General features: G+C 52.2%; 1 protein-coding gene across 2 annotated transcripts in view; it reads left to right on the top strand.

The window, feature by feature from the left end:
* GRIK5 (glutamate ionotropic receptor kainate type subunit 5) overlaps positions 1 to 13,883 on the top strand; it is a 52,809-nt gene that overhangs the window by 16,108 nt on the left and 22,818 nt on the right. For both annotated transcript variants that reach the window (XM_024768555.1, XM_024768554.1), the window contains 4 exons: positions 3 to 155; positions 507 to 611; positions 739 to 846; positions 10,599 to 10,802. In XM_024768555.1, coding sequence (XP_024624323.1) covers positions 3 to 155; positions 507 to 611; positions 739 to 846; positions 10,599 to 10,802 — 570 coding nt within the window. The remainder of the gene's footprint in view (positions 1 to 2; positions 156 to 506; positions 612 to 738; positions 847 to 10,598; positions 10,803 to 13,883) is intronic.

Genomic DNA, 13,883 nt, shown 5'->3' with positions numbered 1-13,883 from the left:
AGCTGTCAGCTGCCCTGATGTTCGACGCCGTGCACGTGGTGGTGAGCGCCGTCCGGGAGCTGAACCGCAGCCAGGAGATCGGTGTGAAGCCGCTGGCCTGTACGTCGGCCAACATTTGGCCCCATGGGACCAGCCTCATGAACTACCTGCGCATGGTGAGCCGGGAGCAGGGAGGGCCGAGGTGGCGTGGCAGCCTGCCTCCCAGGGGGGTGCTCACTGTGTCCATCCCCCCTGCCCTGTCCCCCCACCTCCGACCCCGGCCCCATCTCCTGCTCTCCCTGGGCCTCACTCTCCCGTCTGTCTCTCCTCTCCCGGCCTTCCTCTGCCTGTCTGCGCTGCCCTTGCCCTGCTTCTTTGTTCCATCTCCTCTCGTTTGCTGGCATGTTGTCTTACTCGTTTAACTGTGGTCCTTCCTGGTCCCTCTCCCTCTCTCGTCTCCTCCATCTCTGTCTCTTCCCCTCTGGGCCCCTGCCACCCTTCCCTCTGCCCTCCTCCCGCCCTGCTAGGTAGAGTATGACGGGCTGACTGGGCGGGTCGAGTTCAACAGCAAAGGGCAGAGGACCAACTACACCCTGCGCATCCTGGAGAAGTCTCGGCAGGGCCACCGTGAGGTGAGCATCCCCAGGACGATGCCAGAGCCTGAATGGAGCTGGGGGCCGGGGCAGGGAGGGGCGGGGCCCAGAGGGCTTGAGGCAGCCTCAGGCAGGGCCTGTGCTGACAGTGCCCTCTCTGCCTCAGATCGGGGTGTGGTACTCCAACCGGACCCTGGCGATGAACGCCACCACCCTGGACATCAACCTGTCGCAGACACTAGCCAATAAGACGCTGGTGGTTACGACCATCCTGGTGAGTGGCCCTTGTGGGGACAGGTGGTAGATGAAGGTGCCTTTCCTGAGCAGTGCCTAGTGAGGAGGAGGGATGCCTGGGCTGGCACGGCACACGGACCAGTGGGGACGTGACCCAGGCACCCAACAACTCCTGACTGTGGCCGCGACGTCACCAGCCTAATTGCTGCTGGAGCAGCGGTGGGCACAGACTCTGCCATCAGAGCCAGGTCCAACCCTGGGTGCTGCCAGCCTGCCGATGCACGGCAGAGATGGGAACGACTGGCATCATGAGGACTCCACGAGGCGGCACAGGCGGGGCGCCTCTTGCAGCGCCTGGCCCAGGGTAGGCCGCTGTAAATCACCATTGCTAGAGCAGTCATTTTGTCACATTTGCCCACCGAGTGTGTTGACACATGCCAACTTATGTAATATCCATCTTGAAGAGGCTCAGAGAGGTAAAGCGACTTGCCCAGGTCACACAGCAAGTATAAGGCATAGCCAGGACGAATGCCACGTCTCTTATAAGGCATAGCCAGGATGGATGCCGCGTCTCTGAGTCTCCAGAGCCCGAGTCTTAACCACTGTGCTCTGAATGTCCAGTCCTCTCCTTCCTGAGCACCAGTCGTGGAGATGGTCCTGTAGCCCCTGGAGTGTCACTCCTGCATTTTACCAGAACAGAGACCGAGGTGCCTTTGTGGGTCAGCGAGGATATATGGAGCACCTGTTCTGCACCAGGCACGGTGCTAGGCCCTTGCAGGTGTCACTCATTAAACCTCTCAGCTAGTCGGTGAGGTTTGTCCTATCTTCCTCCTTCTGAAGGTAAGGAAACAGGTCACAGGGCGAGTCCCTGCTGGAGCTGTGTGACATGCTCGAAGCCCCTGCCCTCTCCCCTGCACCCTGCTGCTTCCTGCCAGGAGGCCAGGGAGGGGAGACGCACAGGACCTGGGGAGCAGGAAGCTGCCTCGAGCAGCTGGGTCCCTGGCCCGCCGGCATCCGTTGTCTGGGCGAAGCCCCTCGGTCACCGTGAGGTGGGCTGGCTGATAGCTGTGGATGCTGAGGTTGAGAGGATTACACAGGTTCCACAGGACGTCGGAGGCCCCCCGAAAGCAGCGCGTCACAGAGCTATTTCCTCTGTCCCTAGGGAGCTCCTGACCTAATGTGGACCTCCTCCGGGGGAGGGCCAGATGGCTTACAGACGGGAAACCAAACACTTCGTAACAGCCTCACTCAGGGGCCCTGAGGACCAGGCCAGGCTGGCTGGGAGACGGAGCGCCTCTGCACGTGTGGGAGTGGAGCCAACCCCAGAGGCTTCCTGGGGTTCTCGGTGGGGAGCAGGGGTGGAGGTCAGGGAGGGGGTATCAGGAGAGCAGAGCTGTGACCCCGGGGGGCTTCCAGTCTTTTCCCACACTTGTCTCCAGTTCTCCCCAGGGCCCCTGAGCCAGTGTTGCCCTCTTCCTGACCTTCATTCTTCTCTTGATGGAGTCATTCATTTGCTCATTCATTCCACAAATATTTACTGAAGCTGCCCTGCACCAGACCTCACACATATTCTGGAGGCGGAGGAATGAGTCCCAGGTGGACCCGTGGTCTCCCTATCCTTGAGTGACCCTGCAGGGGGGATCCCAGTCTGATGGAGACAGACCTGGACACAATCATTTCCACACAGGGTAATAAGGGACCCCCACAGAAAGGAGGGGCTGTCTCAGCCTTCAAAGGCCTGAAGAGGGCTTCACAGGGGAGGTGGTGTTAGACAGGGCTTTAGAAGCTGTGTAGGAGTTGGGTGCACAGAGAAGGAGGGACCTGGCCTTCCAGGCAACAGGAACCGCAGGAGCAGGGGCCTCAGGAGGTGTTTGCCAGATCAGATGCGGAGGCAGTGGCCTCAGTGTGCACAGCCGGACCTGCCCATTCGTTCACTAACATTTTCAGACTTGTGTTTCTGGGCTGGGCCTGCTCCAGGCACTTGGGGATTCAGACGTGAGTCAACCTGGGCGCTGGGGACAGGAAGCTTTCAGGGCTTGTCTTATTGCCTGCTCTGTCCCTTGGGCCTGGGGTGGTGCCTGGCACCTAACGAACATGGAGGAGTGGTGAGTGCTGTGACAGAGGTGGGGAAGGGTCTCTGGAGAACTTAGTTATGCTTATCCTGGTCCTTAGAGACCGTTAAGCAGGAAGGGGCAGGGCCAGATCTGGGTGTCAGAAAAGCGGGGCCCTGAGGGAGGCTGCAGGAGAGAGAGACGCCCCAGGTTGGGGAGGATGAGGCCTGAGCTGTCTGGGACTGTGGGGAGGGAGGGGATCTGATGTGGGATGTTAATGGGCTGGGCTGGGGGAGGGAGCAGGTGGGGTGGAGGCTGGGGCTGTCCTTGGGTGGTGCCCACACATCTGGAGTTGAGCGAGGGCGGGCTGGTGCCAAGACCGAGAGAGGTCCCTCAGGGAAGCTGGGGGTGCAGGAGAGGTGCCCCAGGGGATGAGGCTTTGCAGGGCCCTTCCTCAAGCCCCAGGCCCCGCCCCCTCCAAGAGAGGTTCTCCCTTCATCAGACTGGGACATGTCGTCCTGCTCTTTGGTGCCTCTGGGGTCAGACAGACCTCACTTGCATTCCTGGCTTTGCCTGGACCTCAGGTCATCCAACTCTCTAGGCTCCATACGTTCATCCTTAAAATGGGTCTAATAGTCCCACCTTGAAGGGCTGTGGGAGGATGGCATGAGATCAGCAGGCCCCCCTGGCAGTGTCCTGCTGGGAAGATGTGCTGAGCACATGTGAATCCCTTTTCTCTCCCCATCTGGCATCATCAGTAAGAATAGCAGTCGGGAATTCCCTGGATGTCCAGTGGTTAGGACTCTGCGCTTCCACTGCTGAGGGCCGGGGTTCAATCCCCGGTCGGGGAACTAGGATCCCACAAGCCGAGTAGTTGGGCCAAAAAAAGTAAAGAATAGCCATCATCGTGGCCAGAGTCTTTGAGCTGTATGCTGAGTTCTTCGCTGGTGTTACTTGGTGTTCATGGCAGCCCTGAGGCAGGTACCATTGTGAGCTCTGATTTTCAGACAAAACTAAGGTGCAGGAGGGTTAGGTGATGTGAATCGCGCAACTAGAGGATGGCAGAGCCCACATGCTTCTACGTTGTGCCACACCACGTCGATTTCTGCTTCTTTCCAAGCCCTCGCTTCTGCGTTCTAGGCCTGGCCCTGCCGTCTGTACACTTTGTGACCTGGGTGGGTCTCTTCTCTCTGTCCCCAGCTTCCTCCTATAAAATGAGGGAACTAAAATATTCATAATAAACTGAAGGGGGTAAACTAGATCGGGGTCCTTTAAACTGCCCTCCAGGAAGTCTTGGATATGGAATTGGGTCCTGGCTTCACAAAAAAGGTCCAGGCAAGCAGCTTGTGAGGAATGTTCTAGAACCCACCCTACTTTAACATTTCTTAGTTTCAAGGGATTTTTATAGAAGTGTAACATGCATACAGAAATTTGCACAAATCGTTAAGTGTACCACTCACTGAATTTGCAATTACTGAACACACCTGTGGGACCAGTTCTCCCACCCCCAGCTCTCCATATGCCCCTTCTGGTCTCTAACCGCCCCCCAGGTTAGCTTTGCCTGCTTTGAACTTCACATAAATGGCATCGTATTCTATGTTCTCTCTCTGGTCTGCCTTCTTGTGCACGACACGTGTTTGTGAGATTCACCCACGTTGCTGCAAATAGTTTAGTCTCAGTATATGTCCTGTTATATGAACGAACCGCGATTTACTTACCCACCAAATTGATGCGCATTGAAGTTGTTTCTAGTTCTTTTGCTATTGTGAATAGCCCTGCTGTGAACACTACCACACGCCTTTCGGTGAACACGTATAGGCATTTCTGTCGAGTGTATTTGCAGGAGTGGAATTGCTGGAGTTTTCCAGCCTCGGTAGATACTGCCAAAGCATTTTCCAAAGTGGCGGTACCATTCCCCATTCCCACTGGCAGTGTGTGAAGGAGAATTCCAGTCGCTCCTCAGTTTAGCTGGTGCTGAGTATAGGAAGGTGCCAACCCTATTGTAGTTTTAACTTACATTTCCTTAACGACCGTGGAAGGTGACCACTTTTTCATTTATTGCCTGTTTGGAACCTTCTTTTGGGAAGTCCCTGCTCAGATCTTTCTCTATTTTTAGAAAATTGGAATATCTGACCTTTTTATTGATTTGTAATGTATTTATATGTTCTGGATATAAGTTCTTTGTTGGAATCTGCATTGCAGAGAACTTCTCCCACTCTGAGGCTTGCCTTTTCACTCTTGGTGGTATTTTTTTTGGCTGTGCCGTGCAGCTTGTGGGATCTTAGTTCCCCAACCAGGGATTGAACCTGGGCCCTCGGCAGTGAAAGTGAGGAGTCTTAACCAGTGGACAGCCAGAGAATTCCCCTCAATGGTATCTTTTTTTTCAATATTTATTTATTTATTTGGCCGTGCCAGGTCTTAGTTGCGGCATGCGGGATCTTCGTTGTTGAGTGCAGGATCTTTGTTGCGGCGTGCGGGATCTTTAGTTGCAGCTTATGAACTCTTGTTTGCAGCATGCGGGATCTAGTTCCCTGACCAGGGATTGAATCCGGGCCCCCTGCATTGGGAGCGCAGAGTCTTAGTCACTGGACCACCAGGGAAGTCCCCCCAGTGGTATCTTTTGATGAAAAGATTTTTAATTTTCCTAAAGTCCATTTTATCCTTTTCTCCCTGCTTTACGGTTAATGCTTTTATTTATTTATTTATTTACATACTTACTTATTTATTTATTTTTGGCTGCGTTGGATCTTCGTTGCTGCGCGCGGGCTTCCTCTAGTTGTGGCGAGCGGGGGCTACTCTTCATTGCGGTGCGCGGGCATCTCATTGTGGTGGCTTCTCTTGTTGCAGAGCACGAGCCCTAGAGCGTGTGGGCTTCAGTAGTTGTGGCGAGTAGGCTCAGTAGTTGTGGCGCACAGGCTTAGTTGCTCCACAACATACGGGATCTTCCTAGACCAGGGCTGAAACCCGTGTCCCCTGCATTGGCAGGTGGATTCTTAACCACTGCACCACCAGGGAAGTCCAGTTAATGCTTTTAGAATTTAAGAATTCTTGGGATTTCCCTGGCGGTCCTGTGGTTAAGACCCCGCGTTTCCACGGCAGAGGGCATGGGTTCCATCTGTGGTCGAGGAACTAAGATCCAACATGCCACACAGCATGGCCAAAAAAAAAGAGTTCTCTGCCTACCCCAAGTTCATAAAGCTAGTCTCCTATATGTTTCTTGAAAATGTAATAATTTTGCCTTTTACATTTAGATCTACACTCCACCTAGAATTGATTTTTATGTGTTATGTGAGGTAGGGGGGATCAGAATGCATTTTTTCCATATGGATGTTTTATTGAATGGCACCATTTATTAAAATGTTCATTCTTTCCCCCTTCAGCACAGTCTTACCCTTGTCATAAATCAAGTATCCGTTTATGTGTGGGTTTCCAAACTCTCCATTCTATTGTCTGTTTGTCTGTCTTTGCTCTAATACCACATTGTCTTAAATACCATAGTTTTATTTTATTTTATTTATTTATTTATTTATTTTTAACATCTTTACTGGAGTATAATTGCTTTACATTGTTCTAGATTTTTTGATGATGGCCATTCTGACCGGTGTGAGATGATAGCTCATTGTAGTTTTGATTTGCATTTCTCTAATAATTAATGATGTTGAGCATTCTTTCGTAACACCACAGTTTTAAATTGTCTTAATACCCAGTAGGGTAAATCCTCCAGTTTTCGTGTTCTTCTTTAGGATTGCTTTGGTTCTTTTGATCTTTTACATTTCCATATGCATTTAAATATCATCTCTAACATTTTAAAAATATTTTAATATTAATATTTTAAACTGGGGGCAGGACAGAAGTTAATTAAATAGAATTAAGTAGCACTCAGTTTAATTCTACACTAAATAGAATTCAAAGCGTGTGGGGAGGGGGGGAGTGAAAAAATCCGTCCCCTTCCCTCTCCAGTCCCCCATTTTTTTCCCCATCCTCCCAGATATGTCTGAGAATGTACGAGCCCAAACCCACTTTTTCCTTCACAAAGGAGAGCATATTGTACACGTTGTTCTGTAGCTTGTTTTTTTCCTCTGAATATATCTTATAGAACTTATTTTAGTAGTTGCCTGGGATTCTTTGATGACATCAATAATCTTTTTAACCTGTTCCAAATTAGGCTGTTTCAGTCTTTGTTCCTGATACAAGAAATGCTGCCATGATTCTCCTGGACCTACATTTTTGTGTACAGGTGCATAGCCATTCGTAGGATGAGTTCTTAGAATCAGACTTAGCAACATCCCACTGTCCGTCTGCAATGCTGGGCTTCTGCAGAAGATTCTTTTTGAAGAAATCTGAAAACCTTGGATTAGAGGCTTCTTAAAACCCTTGGATCTGATGGTCTGGGGCTGCGGGTTGAGTGATAGATCATTGTTTTCTGACCTAGCGTTCTGTTCACAGGCCTCAGTCCCTGTTTTTGGCTCTGTCAGCTCCCACCTGATCCTGAGGCCTCAAACCCAAATCCAGAACCCAGGTGCCTCAGTCTTGAATTTGAAGGTCAGCTTGGCCTGGTGGAAGGAACAAGGGCTTTGGAGAGCACAGCAACTGGATTTTGAATCCCAGCTCTGCCCAGTCTCCCCTTCCTACTGCCCTGCTTCAGCTGTGTGACCTTGGGCAAAACACCTGACCTCTCTGAACTTTGGTTTCTTCCTATGTACATCAAGAGGGCTGTATGAGCACCTTCCAGCTCTAACACTGGGTGTTTGTCTAGAGAATTCTTGATTTCTGATTCTCTAGCTTTGATACCCAGCCAGGCCCCCCCGTCTCTGTGTCTAGCTTCTCCCAGCTCCACTCTTGTTTAGTCTGGCATAGGGCTTAAGAGCAGAGCTTTGGACTCGGCCTGACTTGTCCATCTCAGCCACTCACTACTTCACTTCTCGGGACCTGTGTCCTCATCTCTCAAATAGAGGTAATAATACTGACCTCCTACGCTGACAGAATAGCTGTCACACAGCAAGCCCACAAGAAATGCTAGCTGCTGCTGCTATTATTAGTATTATCTCATTCCTATTCCTGGTTCCACAGTTTTGGATTTGAAAATGTGGTTTGGGAGGGAGAGAAAAGCACTGACTTCCCTCCATCCCATCTCCCCTCAGCTCTGAGACTTTGTTGGGGTCCTGGAATCTAGTCTATAGGTACCTTATAGTACCCATCACTGTATAACAAACCGCCCCAAAACCTGGAGGCTTCCAACAATAACGATGATTATTTCTCACAGTTCTGTGGGCCAACTAAGCAGTTCTGCTGAGCTCACCGTGGTTGCATTCAGCTGGTGTCTAGGCTGGGCTGTTGGCCGGCACATCTCGGTTCACTCATTCTCCCTCATCCTTCAGCAGGCTGGCCTGGGCTTCCTTTTTTTTAAAAAAAAAATTTATTTATTTGGCTGCGTCGGGTCTTAGTTGCAGCACACGGGATCTTTTGTTGTGGCGCATGGGCTCCAGAGTGCGCAGGCTCAGTAGTTGCAGTGCGTGGGCTTAGTTGCCCTGCGGCATGTGGGATCTTAGTCCCCTGACCAGGGATCAAACCCACATCCCCTGCATTGGAAGGTGGATTCTTAACCACTGGACTACCGGGGAAGTCCTTGGCCCGGGCTTCCTTACACTGGGGTCCCAAGAGATCTCTCTGAGGGCCCAGGCTCTGAAAGTCAGACAGCACTACTTCCAACGCATTCTGTTGTCCAATGCAAGTCTCGAGGGCCGCTCAGACCCAAGGAGTAACCCGTGTCCCCTGCATCGGCAAGCAGACTCTCAACCACTGCGCCACCAGGGAAGCCCCGCTCTATCTCTTGACAGGAGGAGCTGCAAACTACTGGGCATCTACCTCGGAGCTCAGTAATTTTGTGCTGAATGAATGAGAGGTGGCAGAGGTCACTTGACCTCTGTGAGCCTCAGTTTCCACATGTGTAAAGTGAGTCTAAGGATACCTCCCGTGGAAGGTCACTGTGAGGAATTTTTTTTCTTTTTTTTATTGCGGTACACGAGCCTCTCACTGTTGTAGCCTCTCCCGTTGCGGAGCACAGTCTCCGGACGCGCAGGCTCAGCGGCCATGGCTCTTGGGCCCAGCCGCTCCGCGGCATGTGGGATCTTCCCAGACCGGGGCACGAACCCGTGTCCCCTGCATCGGCAGGCGGACTGTCAACCGCTGCGCCACCAGGGAAGCCCTTTTTTTTTTTTTTTTTTTAATGGCCACGCCACACAGCTTGCAGGATCTTAGTTCCCCCACGAGGGATTGAACCTGCACTCTCAGCAGTGAAAGCATGGAGTCCTAACCCCTGGACTGCCAGGGAATTCCCACTGTGAGGAATTAAATTGATAAAATCCAGAGAACGCACACAGCACAGGGGCTGGTACTTCGCAGGTGTTCAGTCCACATGGTAACCATATGGGTATTATTGCCAAAGGTCTTCTTGCTGATTCCTAAGTCCTAACTCGTTTTATTCCTAAGTCCAAAGTGACACTGTACAAACAACCATTTAGACAATAGCTATGTAAGATAAGTATCCCTTTTGTTACCATCATCTTCATATGCCTCGTCTTACTAGCACTTGGAATATTCTCTCTGCTTTTGTCCTTATTTGGCACAAAAAGGGTCGGTAAAGTTTGCTCAAACCCCTCAGAAATAAGCATCAACATAGCAAAACAGCTGTAGGCCAGAGATTGCAAACTGTCAGGTGTTTGTTTAGCCTGCAAAGCATTAAAAAAAAAATTGGTATTAGAATTTGAACTGTTGCTAACCTTTAAAATCAGGAGATTTTACAAAACATCCTGGGTTTCCAAATTCTCTTGACATTGGACCATCTGGCATCTCAGGCCTGCTTCCCTTGTGGCAGCATTGGGCTGGAGCTAAATCCTGGTGGGGCAGATCCTCTTTGATCCCTTGGTGGCTCATGAAGTCAGTTTAATGGGTTGTTATTGGTTGTGTAGAAAAATGAAGTAGAGCAGGATGGAAAATAGCAGGGTATTCTGCCATAGTCTTAAGGGAAAGGACTGCTTTGTGGAACTAAGTCTAGTTGCATGTGTGCAACTGTGAGCACACAGACATATGTGTATGACTTGGATTACAAGTAAAATATATATATCTTACTGCGGGTTTTAGCCAAAAGTTTGAAAGTTTGGCAAGATCTCCATCCAGTCTGATTCATTCAAGTTACCTGCCTCCCTTGTAGCCATTTGAGCTTGAGATGAGGTTGTCTGGTGGAGATCAAACCAGTTTCCTGCGATCTGCTAGGGCCTGGCAGGGTCCCTGTGTTTTTTCCCTGGTTCTGAGTATTTGTTTTTGTTTTGATAGTTATTTTTAGTTTTAGTTTTTAAATTGAAGTATAGTTGATTTACAGTGTTGTTAGTTTCAGGTTATACATATATATGTAGGTATATATACATATATTCTTTTTCAGATTCTTTTCCCTTATAGCTTATTACAAAATGTGAGTAGAGTTCCCTGCGCCATAGAGTAGGCCCTTGTTGGTTATCTATTTTATATACAGCAGTGTGTATATGTTAATCCCAGCCTCCTAATTTACATGCCCCCGCCACCGACTCTGAGCATTTGTAAGCAGGGGATGAGGGCAAGGACTCCGTCATCTCCACTCTGCGGGCAGGTTCCTGATCTGGCTGCAGCCTGGGCCCTGGGACCCATGACCCAGCCCCCAGATGCCCCAGTCTCTGACCCCTCCACCCCTTCTCTCCTGCTTCCCCAGGAGAACCCGTACGTCATGCGCCGGCCCAACTTCCAGGCCCTGTCGGGGAACGAACGCTTTGAGGGCTTCTGCGTGGACATGCTGCGGGAGCTGGCCGAGCTGCTGCGCTTCCGCTACCGCCTGCGGTTGGTGGAGGACGGGCTATACGGGGCGCCCGAGCCCAACGGCTCCTGGACGGGCATGGTCGGCGAGCTCATCAACCGGGTACGGCGGGGCCGGGGCTGAGGAAGGGGCCGTGGGTCGGGCGAGCAAGGGTGGGCAGGTGGGCAGGCGGGCAGCCAATGGTGCCTCAGAACCAGCCTGGTGCATTCAAGGGGCGGGAGCCGACGGTGCGCTGTGTCCCTGTGGCTGGTGAGCACCACGGGGTGGGCACAGTGGGGAAGAAGGGCGATGCATCCCTTCCCGTGTTCCGCTTTCAAATGCTTCCCTCACGCCACCTTGGCTTAGTCGGTGCTCAAAGATGTGTTGAGTGAATGAAAGAGATGTGGGGTGGGAATTGGACAGACGTGGAGGAGATGGAGAAGGCTTCCTGTGAGAGGCAGGGAGAGGGCTAGGCGGCCGGGACGTGCGCTGTGCCCAGCACCTGCCAGGAGGTGGACGTGGAGGCTGCCTGTTGCGCTCACAAGGCCACGCATTCAGTAGATGTTTATTGAGCACCTAGTGTGTGTCTTGCACCACGCTGGCGCGGGATATAGTGGTGAGCACAGGGGACCTGGACCCTGCTCCCAGCAACTTGGGGCCCCATTGAGATGCAGAAAAGCAAATGACCGCAAGACAGAGCCATTGGCTGATGGGGAAAACTCAGAGGAGGGACCCAGAGGCTCCTGACCCAGCCAGGCATCCAGGGAGGGCTTCCCGGAAGAGGTGACGCCCAAGCAGATTCCCAAAGAGTATGAAGGAATCAGCAGGGTGAAGGGGGGTTATGGGAGAAGGGCAATGTGTTTGATGGCATTTACAAACAGCAGGGGGTGGGTTGGGAACATGAGTAAGAACGAGTTGGGTGTGGGGCGTATTAGAAGAGCAGCCGGGCCCTGAATGTGGGCAGGATTTGAATGTAGGTGAGGAGGGCAAGAGGCAGTGGGGTGGGGGGTGGTAGGCAGGGGTGCAGCGGAAAAAATATTTTGGAGTCAGACCAACCTGGCTTTGAGTGCTGGGGTGAGTCATTTCTTACCTCGGAACCTCAGTTTCCTCTCCCTAGGATGGGGATAATGATACCTGACAGGTCTGTAGTAAGGTTACAGACACGCTGCACACGTTGCTTGTCATAGGTGGTTCTTTTTATTCCAGTCATGAGAAGCCATGTGGGCGAATGCCCAAAAAAGACAAACAGGTCCCCAGCTTAGGGGCACGTCCAGGGCAGGTGTGTGGAGCCGGGACCTGTGGCCACAAACGGTCAGGGTGGCCTTGACATTGGACTTGGCTGACAGCGTCAGAGACTCTCACCCTCCTGAGCCCCTGAATGTCACCAGGGGAGACTCAAAAAGGCCACTTTGCTTGACAAGGGTGTTTATCCCTGTAAGGCACTGATTTTCGAAAGTTGTTTTGACTGCAGAGCCTTTTTTCCGTTTGAAAGCACCCTCAGGGCCCTGGACAAAGCAGAGCTGCTCTGGGGGCGACAGAGGTCGGGGGTGTCCCCCCGGGTTCTGGTGGCTCGGTCTCTCTCACCCCACCCAGCTGGCAGGCCCGAGGCACTGCCCTACAGGCAGCCAGCTGGTTGAAAGCTTCTGCCCTGGGTGGGTTCAAGAGTCTGAAGCCAGGGCCTGAGGAGACAGGAGGCAGGAGCTGGTGGCCGGACGCCCACCTCACTGGCAGGCTTCCCTGTGACCTCATTGCCATAGCCTGGTCCCCAGTCTCGTAAGCTCAGAACTTTTGTTCATCAGGGCCCCCAGAAATAAGACTCCAGGAGAGCAGCCCTCCCCAACCAAAGTCACCGTCAACTGGTCATCTATTTATTCATCAACAAAGAAGTCCTATTTACAGCTGTATGACCTTGGGCAAGAGTCTTAACTCCCTGTGCCTCGAGCCTTCCCTTAGGACTTGGTGTGAAGGTGCCTGGGGTAAGCATAGCAGGGCTGGGAGCTTTTCTCATTGGTTACTGCTCTTGTGGTCCTGCGTCCTGTTTGAGTCCCTGCTGAGCATTTGTTGTGTGACCTTGGGTGAGTTACATAACCTCCCTGTAAAACTGTGGAAATAACAAATGCTAGCACATAGGGCTGTTGTGAGCATGAAATGAGTTAATCCATGTACGGGCTTGGAACAAGGCCGGGCAGGTAGTGGGTGCTGTGTGCCTGTGCTATCGTTAGTGTTATTCCTGCCAGCACATGCATACATTCATGCGTTCGTCCGTCCTCCAGCCAGCTAGTATTTATTAAGTGCCTACTGTATACCAGGCCCTGTGATACACCCTGGGGATTCAGTGGCCTGGCCTGGCCTTGCTCTTACGGTTAAAGACTTTGGCCCGCAGCCAGAGGTCCATGGGATGCACCCCCTGCACACAAAGGGCTGAGCTGGCTCAAATGAGGAAACAGAATCATCGGGGCTGCTCGATGGCCTGCGGGGAGGTCAGGGGAGGCTGGAGAGGGCCAGGACTTGGTGACCGCCTGTGGCGGGGGCGGAGGAGAGAGGACGTGAGCGTTCCTTCTGTTTCTGGCTTGGGCAGCTGGGCGATGGCGATGACATTTAGGGAGAGAACACTGGAGGAGGAGCAGGCTGAGAGTGCAAAGGATGGGCGGAGTTTGGCCTCTCCAAGGCTCAGCTGCCTGCTGTGGGATGGCCAAGTACACTGAGCTTCGCACAGATACTCAGCACTGTCCTCACAGCAGCAGCAGCTGATGTTTATGGACTTCACGCCACGTGCCAGGAACTTTGCAAGTGTTACTTAATTCTTCTAATAATCCTTCCTGGCCCAGAGGATCACTGCCCTCCTACCGATGTGAGATCAGGGGCTCAGTAGTGAACGGACTTGCCCCCAACACGCAGGGCTGCAGCCAGGTGTGACTGACCCAAGGCCTGTGTCCTTTCCAGACACCCAGCAGGTATTTGGGAAGCCTAGAGTGGTCAAGGTGGTGCTCACACCGTGCCAGGCTCTTGTCCGAACTGTATGAACTTGTGTTAACTCCTTGACTCCTCACAGGCACCCCCTGAGGAAGACCTGGTGTTTGCCCAGTTTTCTCTAAGGGACAGAGTAAGGCACCAAGATACTGTCCAGGTCACATGGCTAGTGACAGGCAGAGCCAGGGCTGGCACCCCAGCAGGCTGGCCCAGAGCTGACAAGTCACTTCCAGA

This window comes from Neophocaena asiaeorientalis, unplaced genomic scaffold (assembly GCF_003031525.2).
Source record: "Neophocaena asiaeorientalis asiaeorientalis breed wild unplaced genomic scaffold, Neophocaena_asiaeorientalis_V1.1 scaffold629, whole genome shotgun sequence".
Classification (NCBI taxonomy): Eukaryota; Metazoa; Chordata; class Mammalia; order Artiodactyla; family Phocoenidae; genus Neophocaena; species Neophocaena asiaeorientalis.
The sequence above is the reverse complement of the archived record's forward strand: the minus strand, read 5'-3'. Positions and strand labels throughout refer to the sequence as shown.